General features: G+C 39.3%; 2 protein-coding genes across 2 annotated transcripts; both read right to left on the bottom strand.

Moving 5' to 3' along the window:
• Positions 1-12,509: 12,509 nt before the first annotated feature.
• LOC134804359 (transmembrane protease serine 9-like) lies at positions 12,510-16,371 on the bottom strand. The gene is made up of 4 exons (XM_063777375.1): positions 16,016-16,371; positions 15,517-15,739; positions 14,158-14,402; positions 12,510-13,276 (listed from the first exon to the last, which is right to left on the bottom strand). Exons 1-4 carry the CDS (start codon positions 16,369-16,371, stop codon positions 12,940-12,942), a joined length of 1,161 nt encoding a protein of 386 aa, XP_063633445.1. The 3' UTR covers positions 12,510-12,939.
• Positions 16,372-16,731: 360 nt separating this feature from the next.
• On the bottom strand, positions 16,732-19,532 carry LOC134804377 (U11/U12 small nuclear ribonucleoprotein 35 kDa protein-like). Its single transcript, XM_063777413.1, has 3 exons — positions 19,384-19,532; positions 17,879-18,009; positions 16,732-17,610 (listed from the first exon to the last, which is right to left on the bottom strand). Exons 1-3 carry the CDS (start codon positions 19,454-19,456, stop codon positions 17,281-17,283), a joined length of 534 nt encoding a protein of 177 aa, XP_063633483.1. The 5' UTR covers positions 19,457-19,532; the 3' UTR covers positions 16,732-17,280.
• Between the last annotated feature and the right edge of the window lie 3,119 nt (positions 19,533-22,651).

Raw genomic sequence — 22,651 nt, 5'->3', positions numbered from 1 at the left:
CTTAGAAACTGGGTTTAGAAATATAAAAACACACATTTTATATAGGATAATAAGTTTATTCAAGTAATATTCTGAACATATGAGATATAGTAACATCATTACTTATTCTGTGTACAGTGGAGAAAACATGCAAGTTGACATTTTTCGTTTTAAAATAAAGATAAACTAAACAGTATTTGCCACAAACCGATGTAAAAAAAACTTTGCAGTTGTTGATTACAATACCATATCTTAAGGCCCCAGTACACAATGGGCCATCGCCGGCCATTCCAAGGGACGCATTTATGCGTTAGAGGGAGCAAATGATATTGCTATCTCATTCTACCGCATGGCTGCGTCCCTTGGAGTGGCCGGCAATGGCCCATTGTGTACTGGGGCCTTTACAATTTCTCTCCATGAACATTTTATGATACCCAACCAACCTTCCGGTTTTCGCCCGAATGAATTAAAATATTCACCAACACCATTGACATCAATATAAATGGCTATCCGATGTCAGCCAGGTTTAAAATCCGGATCTAAATTGATAATAAGCAATTTAAAAAGGTGAACAGGTAGCTGAACAAACATTGGCATTTTGTTGGCTGCAAATACATTCGATTCCACGCCTATATTCATTTTACTCATATAGTGTTACACAGAACTCATTTGCTGTCAAGAATTACCGACAATTGTCGTGTTTCTTGTGACAATTGTCATTAGCTTCGCAAAATAAGTACTTAGTATTTGGCGATATAATGGAGTTTTTATTTTATTAACATGTTAATGGCAAACAAGCACACCGCCCGTCTGATGGTAAGCGGTTACCGTAGCCTATGGAGGCCTGTAACGTCAGTACCAACTGTGATGTCGACAAGTTTCGCACCTGCCACCGTAGTGAAATAGAGGCCAGGCCCCAATTTCACATCGGTGACAGGTGCGACGAATTGTAAAATCACTATCGCTGACGTCACAGGCATCCATGGGCTACGATTACCACTTACCATCGGGCGGGCCGTATTCCTGTTTGCCACCATCATTGTATTATTTAAAAAAAACTTTATTATATCGGAAAAAACAGATATTTCTCCTGTGAAGTTTCTGACAATTGTCAAAGATCTAGAAGAATTGTAGGTAATTCTTGACAGGTAATGAGTTATGTCGGAATTTCGTGACAATTGCAGTGTTTCTGTGACAATTGTCATAAACTTAGCAAGAGAAATATCTGTTTTTTTTCCGATATCATAAAGTTTTTTTTTAATAATACAATGATGGTGGCAAACAGGAATACGGCCGGCCGATGGTAAGCGGTAACCGTAGTTCATGGATGCCTGTGACGTCAGCAACAGTGATTTTACAATTCGTCGCACCTGTCACGTTGGTGAAACAGGGGCCAGGAGTTAAGTCAAAAGCTAGTAAACAGTAATCTCCTCCATAGTCCTCTCTAACTTTCAGGCAGTTTTATTAACTTCTTATGGTATCAATGTGGAGTATAAATAGTCTACTATACATATATCCCAAAAACTTTAACGTTTACGTTTTTAAATACAGGGTGACCTTAGCCATTGGACAAACCCTGAAATCCCACATAGGGTTACTTCTCAGAAATGCTCTAACGGTAATTTCTTTTTAATTAGAACAAAAGATAAAACATTAAATTATCAAACAAAAGTTAATTCCAATAATCGACAACAAAAAGAAACATACTGTATTAATCATTGGCAGTGCTTATGACAATTTGTTTGAAAATGTGCGGCAATGATGACATTTGTCAAAAGTCAGAATCTTATTAATGTCATAAATAAAAAAGATAATCAAAACGGTCGAAGAAAGTTTTAATTAATTTAATTTAATGTAATAATTTAATAATTAATAATTAATCTTATTTAAAGCTGCAACACGACTGATTAATTGACATGATTGTTCTCCCAGAAGGAGGTTCGTGGGGTGTTAGACTTTGGTACGGTCGTATAGAGGGCGGTCTCGTGACTTCAGAAAATTCCGATTTTGGCCTACCGCTTCCGGTCAGAAAAATGTTCGACGGCCCGGCCAAACGGTGGGAGGTAGGTGGGGGGTGCTCGACCAAATGTCATAGAGGACCCTGGCAGTTTTTGACGCCGCCATTTTTTTTCAAAATGGCTGACTTTTTTTTTAATTTTTTCAAGTTTGTCCTAGCGCGCTGAAATTTTGGTCACGGAATCTCGGGGTCCTCTAGATTCGTATGGGAAAAAAATTTTTCGAAAAAATCCAAGATGGCGGAAAAAATGGCCCCTTTTATTTTGTATGGCAACTTTTAAACGGTGCGAGATAGGTGGGGGGTGCTCGACCAAATGTCATAGAGGGCCCCGAGACAAAATAAACTGCATTTAAAAATTTTCAAACGGGCCGACTTTTTTTATTTTATTTTTTCAAGTTGGTCCGAGCGCGCTGAGATTTGGCATGGCGAGAGATAGAAGCCTCTAGATTCCTATGAAAAAAAAAAAATTTTGGAAAAAATCCAAGATGGCGGAAATAATGGTCATTTTAATTTTGTATGGCAACTTTCAAACGGTGCGAGGTAGGTGGGGGGTGCTCGACCAAATGTCATAGAGGGCCCCGAAACAAAGCAAACTGCATTAAAAAAAATTCAAAATGGCCGACTTTTTTTTTTAATTTTTCAAGTTGGTCCGAGTGCGCTGAGATTTGGCATGCGGCGAGCTAGGGGGCCCAGCATTACCATGTAAAAAAATTTTTTGGAAAAATCCAAAATGGCGGGCGACAAGGGCAAAATTCAAATTTCCAAGTAGGTTAAGCGAGCCCGAAGGGCGAGCTTCAGGCCGGGAGGCCGAAGGCCGACCCCGCGTAGGGCCGTCAGGCCCGGAGCTTCACCCCGAATATCCAAGCGTGCCCCACCCCCAGTAATTTTGGGCGAGGCCGAAGGCCGAGCTGCGGGAATGACGAACAAAGCAAAATCCTATACAAAAAGTGTGTTAAGCGAGCCCAAAGGGCGAGCTTCAGGCCGGGAGGCCGAAGGCCGACCCCGGCGGAGGGCCGAAGGCCCGGAGCCTCCACCCCGACTCCCAAAACGCGAGGCCGAAGGCCGAGCTGCGTGAATGCAGTTCCCCCAAGCGTTCTACAAAGTCAACTGTCTTGATAAGCGAAGCCGGCGGGCCGAAGGCCCGACGGCGAAGCGTCGAGGCTCGCGAAGGCCGAAGGCCGAGCTCCGCGTAGGGCCGAAGGCCCGAAGCGTCACACGAGAGGGGGAAGTTGGCCTACGGCCTTCGGCCTTCGGCCCGCCGTTTCGCTTGTCTAAGACACTTTTCCTATTGGGTCGTTTTTAAGCTCCAACTTCCCGCTTAAGCCCCGAAGCAAAACCAACCCTCCCAACTGTTTTAATAAGCCAAGCGGCGGGCCGAAGGCCCGACGCTGAGCTTCGAAACCCAGCGAAGGACGAAGGCCGAGCTCCGCGTAGGGCCGAAGGCCCGGAGCGTCCCTTACGAGTTCCCAAGCACGCGAGGCCAGGCCGAGCTGCGGGAATGTAGTGCTTTCACGCGGATCTTTTCGTCCTAGCAAAAGTACAACTTTATTTCTTTTTCCCTTTGGAAAACAAACTACTACTACTACTACTACAACAAAAACAACAGCACCAACAACAAACTACAAGAAGACCGCGGGGCCCTCGGGCCCCGCGCACAGGGCAAAATCTAGTCATACTATTTATTACCTCAGGAGCTACTAACACATACAGGTTGCTCCAAAGTAAAAAAATCGTAATTTGTTATGATACTTTGTATACTGGTTCTAAATACCATTGACGTGTAAAATTGTATTGATTTTATGAATAAATTATTGAATATTGAATATAAATACCCTAATGCATGGACACCCTGTATATCAACTTGAAAGAAAATGTTCAATATTTCTTTATAGTGCGACTCCTTAGCTCGATTTAGTATGGAGGTAGAGTCTGGCTAATAAAAGATGAACCTGCAAAAATGCGGTCCTGGTCTGACCCATCCTAAATCCTGTCCCATCCGGCAGAAAGCACGAAACTTGGCATGCAAACTTCAAACTTCAACATTTATTCAGCAAATAGGCCGCAAGGGCACTATTACACGCCGCTAAAGAAATTTTCACTTCAAAAAGTTTTGAGATGTAATGTGAAACCAAGTCGGTTATTTTAATCAGTGCCAGGGGGTGTTAAAACAGTATCAATAAGATATCTTTAATTTGTAATTTTTAGCGAGTTTTAGCGGTGGGCAAAGTAATCCGGTGATTTGGCATCCATACCAACATTGCCCACCACCAAAAACGGATTAGGGTTGTCACTTTCATCTAATTTACCCAACTTCGCATGTAAAATAAGGTTATGTTTGTACACTAAAGTAAGTTTATAGATATATACTGTATTTAATTTGTCTTATTATCCTTTACTTAGATGTTTTATCCCGTTAACTAATGAAAAACACAGCAAAAATCATATTTTTGGCCATTAAACTATTGTAACAGATTTTCTCAAAAGTGACAACCCTAGCCTTTGTAAAATGCGTAGGCGAGCCTTATATGGAAATGAGCAAAAACGGGTAGGCAACATTGCCCAGCAAATTTATTTAAAAGTTTTTACACTTATCGCTAAGTTATTAACAGGGAATGGTAGGATTGCCCAAAACCAGTGATCCTTAGACATCATCATCATACGAGCTGTATTTGAATACCAAATTGACGTGGGCAATGTTGGCGAAAACTCCGGATATCTTTGCCCACCCTCTAAAACGCAAAAAAATGGGTAAAAACACGATAAAAATATTTTTTCTTCAAATAAACTGATGCGTTTGATCACAATGGACGTGCTGAGCAAAAAAAGTAATAACGATTTGTTTTTTTTTTTGAGAAATTCGTGTTTTTTTTTTAAATGCGGGCAAAGTTGGTGATAATGACCGGTACCTACTCTTCGAAGGCCGCAAAAATATATGACATGCTCTTATGGTTCTACAAATAAGATCGTGTCAGATATTTTTGCGGCCTTCGTTGTGTGTTGTGTTACATAAATTGCAGGTGACTGTATATTAGGAATAATTATTTTATTTAGTTTCAACGAAAGTTTCAAGTTTAGTACGAAAATACTTCAGATATACAATATGCACAAAATGTAGACCTAATCGAAATAAAACATTGCTTTTTATAGTATTTTTTTTTAAAAACATTCGATACATAGGTATACATAACAATAACCAGGCCACAGCGGTATTGGCCTGTAAGCTTTATCTCGGTCTCCAAAGCCGCAAAAACTCGCTAGTACTTCGTGCTGGTCTAGCCGTTATTTTTTCTTGAAGATTTTCAGAGAACAGCACGTACACGCATTATACATATAGACGGAACGAACGGCATAATCATAATCATTTATTCGTCGCAATCCATGGTATTACAGATCTAGGTACAAGACTTTCAGGTATTACTTATACGAATTACATAACGCTTCCTGTTAATAGGCAATATTTTAAGATAAAAGTTCTATAATATATTACAAGATTACAATTGTCATCAAAATTAATTGACGTACAGAAGTCAAATACGTTTTTAAAATGACGCAAAATGAAAATTAATCCCAATCAGTAAAGGATGAGTCTTTAAACTTTTTTCATTTTAAGCGAGTTTTGATTTGAAGGAACATAATACTTAAATTCGACTGTAATCGTATTGTTTTAAGATAGTTTACTGAGGTTTTCAACCATTATGACCCGTAAATAACAGCAAATCAAATTTAAAGGAGACGCGAGCTGATATTTATGTACCCTATTTTTTGAAATACAATTTATCTACTGGTATACTTTCTCGTGTGCGTATATGATTTAATGTCAAATCAAGCTGTCATTTTTATTTGAAGAATTATACGTGTGCTCCGGTGCAGCCCCAGCGGGCATCTGACTTGAAGAAGAATTTTGAGTGATGTCGTCAATGTATGGAAATTGTTCGAAGGTTTACATTTGAGATTGAATTTCTGTGTTGTCTTTGTGAGTAAAAATATAAATCTTGAATTGTCTAGCTTTCAAAATCACACAATAATTCAATTACTGTCAAAGACAAAATTGTTTTGCTTCTTTCTCAAACGGAACTCCATATTTTGATATTTTGATACTTTTAGTGTCGATTTGTAGAGAATAACAGCAAATTAAAAATATAATGGCATGAAGAGTCGGTACACGGTTTCTTCGTGAACAAATTTACGTGTAATAATAATAATTATAATATAATATATATTATAGTGGTTTTCCGGGTCAAGGTCCGGGTCCGAGTCCGGGTCCGAGTCTGAGTCCGAGTCCGGTTCCGGTTCCGAGTCCGGTTCCGAGTCCGGGTCCGAGTCCGAGTCCGGGTCCTAGTCCGAGTCCGTGTCCGAGTCCGAGTCCGGGTCCGAATTCGATTCCAAGTCCGGGTCCGAGTCCGGGTCCGAACCGGATCCGGGTATGAGTCCGGTTCTGGGTCCGAGTCCGGGTCGCAGTCCAAGTCAAAATCGAAATTAGAAATCACCAAACGTGTACTATGCGTCGTTGAAGAGTTTTGTTCTGGTCATCATCAGCAGTTCCACTTCATCAAATGCGACAGTTTTTAATGTAAATGCTTGATTTTATGATGAAAATACAAAAAAAAAAATATTTTATTTTTTATTTATTGGTATTCAGGATAACAACAGCTGTAAATATAACTAAGACATATTAATGCTTACATAAAAATAAGGCCAGTAACAGTCATCCATTGAGTTACATTATATAACGATTAAAAATAACAAAGATAAGAAAACAATGAGAATGTACAATACACACAAATGCTCGATACGCTAGAAATACTATAAACCGGTTGTAAAATGTATAAACCGGTTGTAAAATGTATAAGTAATCTAGTTAAAAATACCTACTTCTAATACAAAACAAAACCATGACATTGCATTAGTTGAAAATCAGACACCAGCAGACGTTCACAAAAATATCAAGATAAACATCATAATGTAGTAGTTATTCAAACTGAAAGTTTATTGTTCATAGAATTATTATAGGAGTTAGAATCTAAAAAGTACACCTACCTGAACGTACAACTAACTGCATTTCCCTGGCAACCAGGAACACATAGCTTGAAAAAATTATGATCTTATGATATAAAGAGATGTTGTAATAAAATGTATGTATTTATTTAAGGAGCAATTAGTACCAGTACTGAAGTTAAATGTAGAAACAGAATAGTAATAAAAACAGAAACTGATTTTATGTTAATTTTCTTTGAACAAAATGGAATATATATATTTTTTGAATTTATTTTTAGAACCTACAAAAGGATCGGCAGTGCAGAATTCAGTGTTATACAAGTGAGGGATCCGTGATAACACGGCGTTAGAACCATAGTTAGTGGAGTGGAAGGGAACATGAAATAGAGTTGTATGTCGAGTTCGACGTCTTGGAACTCGAAACGTTAGACCAGATAATAATTCAGGGCAGTCTAAACGATTTCTAGTTATATCGAAAAGTAGACTCATATCAGCTAATTTGCGCCTAGCTTCAAGTGAAAGTAGGTTATATTCCCGGCAATTACCTTTGTACCCAGCAGATGGTTTCTTAAATTTAAAATTTAAATGAGCTACAAATTTTTTTTGAATTTTTTCGATGCGGTCTTTATGAACAGCGTAACAAACTGACCAGATAGGTGATGCATATTCAAGGATGGATCTCACATATGCGTAATATACGACTTTTAGACATGACAAGCTATGAAAAGGTTTACAGGTCCTCATGACGAAGCCTAAACTGCGATATGATCTGTTAATAATGGAGTCAACGTGATTTCTCATTGTCATTTTAGAATCTAGAATTACACCCAGGTCACGCACAACATCGACTCTGTTCACCGCTACGCCATTAAAGTGGTATGAGTAATTAAATGGCTTAAGACTTCGAGTAAAACTTATACACTGACACTTATTAACACTTATTGTTATCTTATTACGGAAGTAATACTCGACTAGGTTATTAAGATCATTTTGCAGGAGTTCGCAGTCTGCTAAAGATTTAACACGCATGAATACTTTTTTATCATCTGCATATAATAAATGGCGTGCGGTTACAAAACATGTATTAATATCGTATATATAAGCATTATAAAAGAGAGGACCGAGATGGGATCCTTGGGGCACGCCGGAGGGAATATGAATGTAATCAGACCTATAGCCGCCAAGAACTACAGCTTGGGAACGATTAGTGAGGTATGATTTGACCCATCTGAGCAAGTCGCCATGAATTCCGAGTGCTTCAAGCTTCATGAGAAGTATAGCATGGTTGACACGATCGAACGCTTTTTCAAAGTCTGTGTATATCACGTCGACTTGACCGCCTCCTTCCATTTCTGTTAAAACATGATTCGTGAAGCAAGCTAGGTTGGAAACTGTAGAACGTCCCTTTAGAAAACCGTGCTGTTTATCCGAGATCCCACAAGAGACAAGGGGGTAAATTTGTTTAAAAATTATGGATTCAAAAAGCTTTCCTATGGTATTGAGGATAGAGATAGGTCGATAATTCTCGATATTGGACTTTGAACCTTTTTTATATATAGGAATAATGTGGGCCCTTTTCCAGATGGAGGGGAAAATACAGTCCTTTAAAGATCGTTGAAATAGAATGGTTAGTGGGCATGCAAGGCTCTCAGCACAAGAAGATAAAAAGATAGGTGGAACGCCGTCACAACCAGGTCCCTTAGTTTTATCTAGTCGCTTTAAGAAACTTAACACGATCTCGCAAGTTACATCGATTCCGGACATTGCATCGCACTGATTGCTGCTCATAGAACTATTGTTAAGGTTATAAGAGGAGTTTGAGGTATCAAAAACACTCTCAAAAAATGTATTAAACGCATTACAGATATCCATGCCACTGTTGTAGTGATTACTACCTAAATTGAAACAATTAGGGTAATTAGAGCCTCCCCGTTTAGATTTGACATATTTCCAAAAGAATTTAGGAGAGCGCTTGATGTAAGATTCGGTGTTGTTATTAAAACGCTGAAAACAAATCTATACTTATGCCTTTAATATTTGAGGAGTTCCCTCGATTCCTTATGGATCCCATCATTAGAACTCGAGCTTGACAAAAATGTGGCTTTAAAACTTGACTTGCTTAACAAACATAACGAAGAGGAAAAATCGCCAAACGTGAACTATGCGTGGTTGAAGAGTTCTGTTCTGGTCATCATCAGCAGTTCCACTTCATCAAATGCGCCAGTTTTTAATGAAAATCCTTGATTTTCTGATGAAAATACAAAAATGTCTATACGCATGCCTTTAAGATTTGTGGAGTTCCCTCGATTCCTCATGGATCCCATCATCAGAACTCGAGCTTGACAAAAATGTGGCTTAAAAACTTGACTTGCTTAACAAACATAACGAAGACGACAAATCGCCAAACGTGAACTATGCGTCGTTGAAGAGTTCCGTTCTGATCATCATCAGCAGTTGCACTTCATCAAATGTCACTTTTTTGAATGTGTATGCTTAATTTGATGATAAAAACCCAAAAATCACTATATGTATGCGTTTAAAATTTGAGGAGTTCCCTCGATTCCTCATGGATCCCATCATCAGAACTGGGTTTTGACAAAAACGGAACCAATCTGTATGCATATACATACAATCAAAAAACTAATTTTCAAAATCGGTCCAGGAATGACGGAGATATAGAGTAACAAACATAAAAAAAATAAAAAATAAAAAAAACATACAACCGAATTGATAACCTCCTTCTTTGAGATTTGGAAGTCGGTTAACAAACTAATATTAGCCCAAAATCTAAAATAAATGAAGTACCGATCACATAAAAAGTAAAAAATTAAATTAAGTAAATAAAAACAGGAAGGTATCATAAAATGTTAATGAAGAGAAATTGTAAGAGATGGTATTATGCCAACCAACAACTGCGAAGTTTTTTAACATCGGTTTGTGGCAAATACTGTTTAGTTTATCTTTATTTTAAAACGAAAAATGTCAACTTGCATGTTTTCTCCACTGTACACAGAATAAGTAATGATGTTACTATATCTCATATGTTCAGAATATTACTTGAATAAACTTATTATCCTATATAAAATGTGTGTTTTTATATTTCTAAACCCAGTTTCTAAGTAGATTGCACATACATTATAGTCACATTAAAATTCCATTTTGCGAAATAAAGAATTCAACATTTAACTTTGCAAAAGTAGATAATTGTTATTAGAATATTTTCTAAAAGCAATAAAAATAGATTAGGTTAGATTCGAGCTACAATGACATTAGGTTGGGTTCAAGGTAAGGTTGCAGGGCCTCAACAAGGGAAAAAAAGGGGGAGGGACTGTTGGCCTGGCTAAGTGAGCCAGAACTCACCCACTACTCCCTACTACTGCCGTAAGCAGGTAATGAATTCCCAATGTATTAGGTATAGGTTTAATAAATTATAAATATATTTCATTAATAACATAATAATATACAAATATGTAAAAGCATAAAGTAATAAATAAGCCTACAGTAATCACGTATACCGGTCCCACGGATGCGGATGTTGCTTACATAATCTCGTCTGTCAAGGAGTTTCGGCAGGAAAGGCCTTGGCAGACTTATATATTCATGAAATGAGGGTTCATACCTACCGACTGGAATTGGTTTCATGGCGGTATCAGATGGGTTAGTGTACGGTAACCGATGGTCATCTTGCTTATAATCTCGTCTGCCAAGGTGTTTCGGCAGGAAAAACCTTGGCAGACTTATATATTCCTAAAATGGGGGTTCATACCTACCGAATGGAATTGGTTTCATGGTGGTATCAGATGGGTTAGTGTAGGGTAACCGATGGCGACCTTGCTTACATAATCTCGTCTGCCATGGTGTTTCGGCAGGAAAAGCCTTGGCAGACTTATATATTCCTGACATGAGAGTTCATACCTACCGACTGGCATTGGTTTCATGGTGGTATCAGATGGGTTAATTTAGGGGTCCCGATGGTCACCTTTGAGAGCGTCTGCCAAGCACTTCCGGCAAAAAAAATAGTGGCAGACTTCGCTTTTCTGTGTCTACATGTAAATTTCTAACTGCTGCCATAACTACTATCTCGGTATCAGATGGGTTAAATCAGCCCCTTTTTTCGCACCGGAAGTGGCCTTCTTTTTCGTACTTTCGGCAAGTTCCGCCGTGGCAGACTATCGAATTCGGACTTAGCATAACTTTTCTGGGAAACCATTGTGCATTTCATCGTGGTATCAAGTCGGTTAGAAATTTTGCGGCCGGCTCTTCTACTATCACCACGGATTTCTATTTTAAAAATATTATGTCATTGACAGTCATTGTCATTTCTTATCAGAATCAAAGGCGTAAAAATATTTGAGGAATGCTTGCTTAATCGTAAAATTTTGAGATTACGGAGTAAATAGGGTCGGTCACAAACATTTCTCGCCTGCAATGTTCAAATACCGTACGTTCAATCCGAGCGTTCAATCCTTTGGTTCAATCGTTTCAAAAAATATAAAACCCAAAATAAAGTAAATCCTTAAATTTAATTGTATTCCTCTACGCATTTTACCTGACACTCAACTGACACTACTCTATGCTAGACGATGATTGACGTGATATATCACTTTTGAAGAGTAAACGTCAGTTATTTCAAAATCGTAATCCGGACAAATTCGTGAAATTCAAGTAAATGTAACTCAAGGCACACCAATGTTTTCTGCCAATTCTACTCACTTGATCACTCTAGCCCGATCACTGGCTTCCACGAGTACTGTAGATATCCTACACTGTGATGTTCACAAAACTGGATACCCGAAACAAATACAGATTTGAAGAGTAGCGGAGTCCATCTTGCTGCCTTTACCACAGCGGCGCAATTCAACCCCAAAGAGAATATACCCGTTACCCGCTGTTCAACCCAAAAATCGTGCTCAGACTTAAAACCTAGCTGCTTTGGATTATCCAGCAATATATTTATAATTATCATATGCAAGGGCTATTCGTAAAGGATCTAAAATGAATACCAGAATAGCAATTTTGTGGTTGCTGCTTTTCACCGGCGGCTTAACCTACACCGCCAACTGGTTGCTTGACATGGACCCGTCTTATATGAACAAGACGCAAGCATTTCTGGAAGAATGGATTCCTTCGTTTCCTTTACAACAAACAGACCAGGTGGACGGCGGTAGCGAGCACAAGATAATCATCACCTAAGAAGGTACAGTCAATATTGAATATCGATATACACGACCCTATTGCTCATGCATTAAGTTAGTAAATTTTTTTGACACTTTATCCGTGTCAATATTTAATACCTTGATTGTACCCACCTAAGTTAATCGTTATGTGTTGATAAGGCGTCCACTTCTGTTTATTATTTAGAAACTTGCTCCTGGGTCTACTTGTAAGCTTGTAACGTATTTTTTGGTATTGTTGAAAGACTGTATTCTTGTCGTGTTGAAAATTGTTCGCATTGATTTTTGTTGTAGGTAAATGAAATAAATGAAAATACATTATAACATCTAAAGATTTACACGGTACAAACAGCAACACTCTTAACTGTACAGCGGTGGATCGACCTTATTACAAAAGGCATAAGGTCCATGTACAGTTAACAGTGTGGGCGATGGTACTATATAACGTAACAAGGACATCTAAATGGAAAAATCTTGTGTATCGTGTTGGGGTTAACAATACCTAATAGTTTTAAAAACTGTTTCCCTACTTTGTCTCTGTTTTTCGCAACTGTCTAGCTTTCTCTCACCCCCAAGGGACTCGAACTTCGGGCTTGCCCCGACTTATAAACATGAGGGCGTCACAGGCGCCTGGCACTGGTGCGCTTCGGACGTCAGGCTTCGCCCGACTATTCCACATGTTTGCAGTATGGTCGCGCAGAGGGGTACACAGAGACATGATCATAATATAGCTAGCAGACAGACAATCATATTGTGTATTGGTATCGTATCCAGTTAGCTAGCACTAGCATGGATCCATTGTTGGTGCGCAGCCACGTTAGCATAGAGCGCCGGCTCGCACGCCGCGCCGCACTGCTCGTTGTCCGCCATGACGGCGAGCAGCGTGCCCGCGCGCAGCAGCGGCGCGCCCGCGCAGAAGTTGCACGGCGCGCCGCGCGCGTGCAGCACGCCCAGGCAGAGCGGAGCGAGCCCGCAGCGCCCGTGGGCTACAGGCTCGAGCGGGATCAGGTGGCGCTCCAGGCTCAGGGTTTCGGGGGACATGCAGAGCGAGGAGGGGAGGATGTGGACGACAGCGGAGTGGACTTGCTGTGGTACGCTGTGGTCTATTGTTCTGAAAGAAAAATCAATCGAAAGTTATGTTTATGATATGAGTGCATAATTTGTGTTTTCGGTTTCCTATTCTATAACAACTGACGCCCGTACTGAATACATCGAATGGGCCAAATGGGAGCCTATGCTTACGGCCTCTCGTTAAATTGTGGCCCCTCTTGGGCTCGTTGCATTTTGCCCACTTTAACACCGTACAGTTACGCCATTGTCCCAGGCAAAAGGGAAATGAAAATGTTTTGAGTATATTGTAGGCCTCGGCAGTGACTCGACTGTTTGAAACGCTACAATGTCTGTTTAGTATCATAGAAGCTAGGATCGTAATAGAAGTGGTATACGCGTGCCTCCGTGAGGGACAAAACATACGCATATGCGACACTATGATTGGTCGAAATCATTTGTTGCCCACCATAATCCATACAAAATTTAAGGTGGGGAACAAAAAATATGTGGGACTGTGACAAGGACAAACAATAATAGCGCTTTCGCTGCTACTCCTACTGAAAGATACATAACACTATCCTGTTCTGTCAGTTATCCCCACCACTCATGCCCAATCCAGTTTAACGGCTCGGCCACGACATCGAGCGACTTGCGACGGCGGGAGCGATAACCATAGGTTGGAGCGTGACACAGCGATCGGACCTTTCACTCCAACCTATGGTTATCGCTCCCGCCGTCGCAAGTCGCTCGATGTCGTGGCCGAGCCGTAATACTAGATTCATGGTTTAGTAGGTGTGATTGTACTGTCAAGTGTAAAAATATGGGTGCACAAATCATCTCAAAAATATGTCCCATAGCTCTTATGTCAGCGAATTAAGAACTATGGGACATATTTTTGAATAAGTTGGCTACACCCATATTTTTACAGTTGACTGTACTCACCTAAACCTCCCAAAGCCCAATATATTCCCCGCCTCCCCCATAGGCAGCTTGAAGTAAATCAAAAGCGACGCTATCTTGACCGGGGGCCTGTCCAACCCGTCCTCACTCCGCAGCAGCGCCAGGTCGTACGACTTGTTGCCGCCCTCGTAGAGAGGATGTACGCGCACGTCGGACACGGCGTGAGATCGACCCTTGTTTAGGGCGTCGTAATTGTCCATTATGACGAAGTTGTCTAGAGAGTCGACCTGCGAGAATTATATATTGTGTAAGGTCAAAGTAAAGTATAGACGAACGTAGTCTATCAGGTAAGACCGGCTACCAGCTCTTACGTTTATACACATTACACATACTCCATTTATAGTAGGGTTAGTAAGGTCATTTAGCATGCACTTTAGTCTCAGGCGATGCCGCTTGGCACCATTGTTCCTTAGGTCAAACAAAGTTGATTTGGCCCGGTAGCCAGGAGATCGTACCATGCAGACCCCCCAAAAAGGGGGGGGGTGAAAGGGTCGGCTCCCCAGGTCCAATCTATGCTATATTCCTTTATTTAAACTTTTAAAATGCCAAATTCAGTGTTTTAGTAAACATTTTTAATCTTTGACTTTGGGCATAGTTCCATTTGTATGGAAATCGTTAGGCGGTAACGATTTCCATATAAATATTTTTTTTATTACGAAAAAATGTATGAATGCCTACTTTAAAGTGATATTTTCCAGAATAAAGAATACATGGGCTACATCGTCCATATTTTTATCTAGTGCAAATCGCCACACTGTGATTGTAACATCCAATATTGTCACAAAAAATTACATAACATTTTCATTTTTCGTACAAAAACCATTTTTTTTGTATGAGAAGGTATAGTAATTATTTCAAAAATGAATTCCTCGTCCCTTAATTATACGAAAATGATATATAACTTGCCCTAGTTGCTAAGACTAGGATGGAATATAGCATAGATTGGACCTGGGGAGCCGACCCTTTCACCCCCCCCCCCCCCCTTTTTAGGGGGTCTGCATGGTACGATCTCCTGGCTACCGAGCCAGATCAACTTTGTTTGACCTAAGGAACATTCGTGCCAAGCGGCATCGCCTGAGACTAAAGTGCATGCACTTCCATACATTTGTCTTACTTACTAACCCTACTATTTACGGAAGGGCGGTAGAGCAGAGGCGCAAAGCTCTTCCTTTCTGACTGTGTCTGAGTGACACGTATACAAATACATATGAAAGTTCTCGAAAAATATTATACGCCGATTCGATAATTATTGTGGATTTTATGTCGATACAGTTTTGAAAATATTTCAAATTGGCGGATTTGGACTTCGAGGGGTTAAAACTGAACCACCTCCAATATTACCTCTTCAATGGAATCCAAGCAGCTCGCAGCGGTGAGCACCCACCGCTCCGCCACCACCGTCAGAATGCACCCGAACGTCACACCACTCGGCTTGATCTTCACTAATGCCATCACGTGACGTCTCTCGTCCTCGACGGCCAGCTCGCCGTCCGACTCGATAGAGACGATCTGGTCGGGGTGAGTCGGCGTCGCGTAGGTTATTGGTACGTCGGTTGAGTATGGACTGATAAAGATAAGATAAATTATACTGAGGACTTTTTATCTTATCCCTGTTTTCAACTTTCCTCACCTTACCTTAATTGGTTTTGAGGTTCAGTTAAAAAAATATTTATTAACCCTTTATTATAGGGTAGGTACACTTAAACATTATTATGTCAATAATTACCACCCAAAATCATGTATTAGTATTTTTTTATTTTGCACAATTTTAAGGACTTAGAGGCTATGCGGAGTGTATTTATTTCGTGTATTATTTTTTTAATTTGGACAAATTACTCACCTCGAAGAGGCGGTAGTTTCGTTCGCAGACGTCGTAGCCAGTGTACTTTTTTGCTCCTTAGTATAAGTGCACGTTGGCCGAGTTTTCCTCCCGGTAGTGTCATTATGAATCCCAGTCGGCCTCCTTGTCGAATACCTTGGAGCCACCGTCGTGGTATTAGAGGCCGTGTCCGAGTCCAAGGTTGAACTCTCAAGCTCCCCACGACAGGAAAGAAAATGAAGAATTAAAAATACCATAAACACTATAAGTACCACTAATAGTAAAGCTTCTAGTATAGTCAAAAATGTTTCTACGGGCGTAAAAGCCTTTAGCCATCCTTTGAATTCTTCCCAACATTTCTGGCAACCGTTTGGCATTTTACATTTTATAAATTGCGCGGCCGACTGGATCGTTAAGGTTTAGATTGCTCCCATTTGGTTTCTGAAATAAGTTAGATAGATAAATAATCGATAGATGGGTGAATAGTCGTAGGTAATCAAGTTAATTGATTAAAAGTAACAATTACAGGGGCTAATTTTCGAGATTCCACCTCTCGAAATCGAAAGCGAGTGGTCGCGCGTTGGGGCTGCCTCGCTGCATGGTGCAGTGCGTCAGGCATGTACTGTTTCTAGAGGCTAAATGGATGGCTATTTACGATTCCCACGGACCATAATTGGGATGGGTGCTTTTGGTTTGGACTATAGTTGGCGTAAAACCATTACGGTAATAAAAAATCCTTGAGATTAGAATCGTTTATTGCGAACCATACAGTTAGTTATTAGATAGGTACAATAATGTACAATGATATTATGCAGGGTGACCCGTTCAGCAATGATACCTTAAGAGCTAGGTTTTCCTTTTTAGTAGATCTTTCGTACTTAGTATAAAAAGCCGTACGGTGACGCAACTATGAGGCCTGTGGTTCATCACCGAATGGGACCAATGGAAGCCTATGCTCACGGTCTCTTCGTCGAGTCCCTTTTTGGGCAAATGCCCGTGGATTTTTCCCACATTGCCGCCCTATTTACGCCTGAAAGACGAAAGCAAACATCCATGTCGTCTTATAACCCTATGGATTTGTTTTCTGTAGGATTCAGTAAACGAGCTGGCGAGCCGCCTGATGGGAAGCGGTCACCGTCGCTCATGGAGACATGTAACATCGGAGAAGCCACTTATTCGTTGCCGACCCTTGAGAACCCTGAATACCCGCTTCTTGAAGAACCCCATTGAAATCCCCTAAGGAGGTAGAAACGAGCGAGTCCGCTTATTCTTGGTCCAAATCCTCTTCAATCTCTCCTGTCCTCTCCAACTTTAATAGGCCTTTTGAAAGGCCTATCCCTACATCCGAACCTGAGCTGTCCAGAGTTTTTATTCCCCCCAAACCCTCCCCCCAGTCTCCTAGGCTTCCAACCTTTCATAACTCTTCCCACCTCTCTTTCTACGATAACTTCTGTGTTATCGATGTATTCTTTGTGTTTCTGCAGAGCTCGGTCGACGTCGGAGGTACGTTCGAACTCTATGAGGGCGTACTGTTTGGATTTACCGGTCACTATGTCCTTGACGAGACGGCAGCGTAGGATTTTCCCGCAGTTAGAGAATTCAGATATGAGGGTATCCTGGAAAATTATGACAGAATATTAAAAGTACATCTTTTGAAACAACCAGAAGTTCAACTCAACATAAACAAGAGTCTCTAGGTTTTAGAAATTCTTTTCGATAAATGATTAAAATCTTGACTAGGCCCCAAGGAGTCTTGGGGATTTCTGTACAAACAGCAACACTCTTAAATGTCCATTGGTGGACCTTATGCCTTTTGTAATAAGGTTTACTGATGGATAGTTAACTGTGTGGGTGGTGGTACAAGTGAACGAAAAGGATGATTACCTGGGTAGTTCTGGGATGTAGTCGTGCCACAAATATTGTGTGCCGCGGGTCCCCTCGCACTGACTTGTTGGGGACGTACTCTGACTCGAGTGCCCGCAGGATGGCTCGGTCGTGCGGTATCGTATCCGTACCTTAACAGATAGGTGATGAAATTAGGAGGTATTTCTTATAGCTTATAAAAACGAAATATTATACCTACACCCCAGGCCAAAAGTATGGAAACAATGTTGTTTTTATATCTACTATTATCTCAATTTATCTCCTTTATTCATTGTAGGTCTTAGTTTCTTTTTCTACTACTATTATTGTATACACGGTGTAACATGAGGAAACCGAATAATTTTAACAGCGTATTCCTGATCATATTTAGAGACAAAAATGTCCTATAAACTTTTTTGAAATTCGCCTAGTTTCAGAGATAATATTAATTAAAAAAAAAAAACAAGTTTTTATTGTTATAGTTAGACCAACAAAAGTCTGCAGCGGATTTGATAGCCCACGCAGTGCAAGTGTCATTTATACGTCATAATTTCATAGAAGTTTGACGTTTAAAATAACACGTGCACTGCATGGGCTATCAAATCCGCTGCAGACTTTTCATGGACTGACTCTACATAGTGTAAAAGGCCTTTTTGATGGTGATGTTGCTGTTATGGGACGTAGTCTAAATATCCTTATTGATAGATGTCAAAAAGTGACAAGTAACACTGCAATAAGTAGGTTTTACGCAAAAAAAATTAAAAATCAATTTTAAGTAACAAGTTTACCAATAACATTTATTTTTTATGTACAAATACATTCAAAAAATTTAAAAAACAAAACAAAAAGAAAAATTTTTTTTTTGCCGAAGTTGACCTAAACTCATATTACATTTTTTCCTTCTTTTGACCTCAGAAATGCGTGGTAAAAATTATTCGGTTTCCTCATGTTACACCGTGTATTGAATATTGATAACCAAAACTTTATGTTAGGCAACCCCAAAAAAATATTAAAATATACCCTAAGTATTAAAACATCCCACTATATTGTAAAAAAGATAAATAATATAAATTTGCCAAAAGTTACTAATCATCATTTTTAATTGCCTTACAAAATGTTGAACTGGAAATTATCGTAACCAGAATTTGAGTTATTTACTTCTTAAAGCAAATAATCTTCCAAAGATATATTTAGACGCCTTGTTTCTGTGTAGTGTCTGAGAGGCGTGTCAATATATTTAGCTTGTGTCAATATATTTAGCTTGTAATAGTACATTACTACTACTGCTACTATACTATACTATGTGTACTATTGTGAACTCGTCTGTACCAGCCAGAGTGGCCCCTGAGTATCCTACAATTAAATGATTCTACCGATCAATTCTTGACTCCAATCGCAAGGAAATGTATGTTAATAAAGGTTTAATGTCTTGTTAGAACTACGTAAAACGAATTAACAAAAGTTAATTCTTATATGTTAGCTGATAGCGTATAGTATACAACATAAGTAACATAACTAAAACTTACCATCGATTGAGCCTATTTTCACTGGATCGTACTCTGTAGCATATCGCTGGAATTTGTCTTCTTGATGAGACATTGCGTTTTGTAAATTATTACTCGGTATTATTATAAAAAAACAATACTTAAATGAGTAAACAAAGATTGCCTCCGGTCCGCTTCGTTCGAGTTTCCTTCTGGCAAACGTCAAACAAATGTCACTGTCAGTGACAGAATGCCAATGACGCCATAGTCATGAAACAATGAGACGTAAGGATTCCTATAATCGATACCGATGTATTTCTAATATTAATCGATTGCTGGACAGAAATTAATTCTAGAAAGCTGCACTTTTACATGGATACATATAAATCATGCATGTTGACAGAACGGTAAAGTAAAAACATAAAATTTTTGTTGGGTACCTCCAATAGGGAATATTACGCAAAACTCTGCGTAGAGGAGAGGGCGTCACTAGGTCAATCACAAGGCCTACCGTGAAACACGACAATCGAAAGTTCGGTTTCTACCTCTCTATCATTCTTGCCTATTCGATCGATAGAGAGGCAGATAAAGAAATTTCGATTTTCGCGTTTCGTGGTAGGTAGAGATGGGTAACTACCCGGGTAAATACCCGCTCTCGGGTATTTACCCGGTAAATACCCGATATTTACCTACCCGCGGGTAAATACGCGGGTATTTTCGTTTTTCTTCTAAATTTGATGTGTTTAATGGTATGTGAGTATAAATAAGATTAATTTAAGTATTTTTTTACAATGTTACATAAAATGTATGTTCAAACTAATTACGAAAAGGTTGCTATGAGGTGAAGTTCGATTTTAACATATCAGTCCAATTATGAAAATCGTGTAAAATCATTCCCTGGCTTCCGGAAATGTTTTAAAATGCTTTTAATATACATTAGAAAGATGAAAATAAAGAATATTTATGAATGATAATAAAAAAAAATTGTGCAGTATCCCAACTTGTCAAGCTTATAAGTCAAACACAGTTAGTTTTAGGACAAAAATGTATATAACCTTTTTTGTAGAAAATTATGTCTACTTTAGTTTGTACATACAACACTTTTCGATATTAATGACAGATTCCAAGAAATATGAAAAAGTTCACTTTTCCCCCCTCCCCCCAACCACACCCCCCGCCGACCGAAGTTGGAATGTGTATTATCAACGTATAAGTACGATAATTTACTCAAGTCTAATAAAAATACCCTTATGACGGCCTTTTTTAATATTTATTAAAATTGTACTAAAAATTCCTTAGTTACAACTGCAACTGCAACTAAACCATTTCATTTTAAATGACACACAATAATTACAGCCATTAACTCGGTTTATATCTCCACTTTAACACAAATCGACATGTGCAACAAGAAATGAATCTACCCGTCCATTTGGGTAGATACGGGTAAATACCGGGTAGATGGGTATTTACCTGGGTGGGTAAATTGGGTAAATACCCGCGACCCATCTCTAGTGGTAGGCCACCTGTAAACAAACCGCCTTGATGCTTCAATCTCATATTGAAAACTTGTCAAAAAAACTGTTTAAGCCCCCATTCCCACGGGCGCTTTTACAACGCACGTTAAAAAAGAGTTGGAATGACACAAATGGATACATGTGTATTTATTCACACGACAGCGGTGGCGCTTTTTATCAAGCGTTGTTGGATTTTCGACTTTAAGCCTTGGTCGTTAAATCGAATTTAGAGTGCGGACAGATTCAAGCGCTTTTTTAACGCGCGTTGAAAAAGCTCTCGTGCGAATGGGGGCTGAGGCCTAGTCATTACATATTTCAGTGGGCTTAGTATGTATAAGTTACTCTATGGTTTACTAAACAAATTAGTGCTGCACTCTGGCGGCAGAACATTGCAGTATTCATATTCATTTTATTTTTATAAATATAAACCATACAAATTAGTGCTGCACTCTGGCGGCAGAATATTGCAGTAATACTCCCTTTTTAATTTTTTTCGCTTTAATCCAATGGTGTGAGGCAAAAAGATTCTATAATCACGAACTTATCAAAACGAATAAGAGCGTTTTCACATTGTCCGATCCGATATCGGATGTAGGATCCACACCCCCGTAGTCAGGCCGCGGGGGCGCGCCCGGTCGCCGTCTTTAGCGGTCACGCACACTACAATAAACATTATGCCTACACATACGCACACAAACAAATACTATCGGTCCGACAGCTGACGGGGGGCTCCGACAATAATATGCTACCCTTCAAAGGCCGCAAAAATATGTGACACGCTTTATGACTAGCAGTTTGTGTTACAATTAAGGGATCAAAATGATATACAGTAAAACCTGGTTAAGTGGGACCTGGATAAGTGAGAAACCTCTATAGCTGGGACTCATGGTGCGGTCCCGACACTTTAGCACTGAATTACCTCTGTTAGTGAGATAAAACGGACCTCTATAACTGGGATTAGTTGTTGTGATTTTATAGTCACATTTACCTCTATAATTGAGACAGAGAGTGTGTTTTACCTCTTTTACTGAGACTGTATTTATAAGATTACATTTTCCTAATTGTTTTTTTACAATTTTATACGAATTACCTCTGTATCTGATATAACGTCAATCTATGACCTCTCTAACTTGGACTTTATTGATCTATTTCCGTATTCTTACTAACTCTTAGTCTATCCACAAATTCCGCATTTGCTTAATTGTGTCTAAACGACTTCAAGTTTCATTTAGTTACTTTATGTAGTTAAAACTATCGAAACGAAAGCTGACATTTTGATAAGTAACAAGAATAAACAAATTTTCATTTAATTAATTTCTAAGACGCAATGAATTCCGTATCAAATTTAATTGAAAAAATCTATCCTTTGGATAATCATTCATAATAAATTCAAAGAAATATTTAAACAGACTTATAAAATATTTAGGGACAAGGATTATTTTACCTAAACATTTAAAGATAATTACTAAATACCTTAATAACCACCTCTATAACTGAGATATATCCTCTATTATCACCTCTATTAATGGGACCCTCTGTAAATGAGACAGAAATGTATTTGTACCTGGCTAACTGAGAGCCTGGGTAAGTGGAATATCTCTTTAAGTGAGACAAATCTGCTCGTCCCTTGAAGTCTCACTTATCCAGGTTTCACTGTATTTCCGTCAAGGGCGTACATTGAATCCTGAATGATGCGATGGCTCACTACGTTCGGGATTCTATTGTAGAATCCTGAACGTAATGAGGGATTCAAGTGTTAACGCCCCAGACGAAATAATTTTGATACCGTGTGACAC

The sequence above is a fragment of the Cydia splendana genome, chromosome Z, assembly GCF_910591565.1.
Source record: "Cydia splendana chromosome Z, ilCydSple1.2, whole genome shotgun sequence".
Taxonomy (NCBI): domain Eukaryota; kingdom Metazoa; phylum Arthropoda; class Insecta; order Lepidoptera; family Tortricidae; genus Cydia; species Cydia splendana.
This window is presented reverse-complemented; position numbering and strand designations above follow the sequence as displayed.

Bases quoted from the DNA above. Each gene is read 5' to 3' on its own strand.
- LOC134804377 (XM_063777413.1), bottom strand. From the start codon at position 19,456: ATGTCTCATCAAGAAGACAAATTCCAGCGATATGCTACAGAGTACGAT. The intron at 18,010-19,383 runs GTAAGTTTTAGT...CTATCTGTTAAG, and splicing joins GAAAATAGGCTCAATCGATG to GTACGGATACGATACCGCAC. The intron at 17,611-17,878 runs GTAATCATCCTT...ATAATTTTCCAG, and splicing joins TACATCCCAGAACTACCCAG to GATACCCTCATATCTGAATT.
- LOC134804359 (XM_063777375.1), bottom strand. From the start codon at position 16,371: ATGCCAAACGGTTGCCAGAAATGTTGGGAAGAATTCAAAGGATGGCTA. The intron at 15,740-16,015 runs GTGAGTAATTTG...TATCTTTATCAG, and splicing joins GAAACTACCGCCTCTTCGAG to TCCATACTCAACCGACGTAC. The intron at 14,403-15,516 runs GTAATATTGGAG...TAATTCTCGCAG, and splicing joins GCTTGGATTCCATTGAAGAG to GTCGACTCTCTAGACAACTT.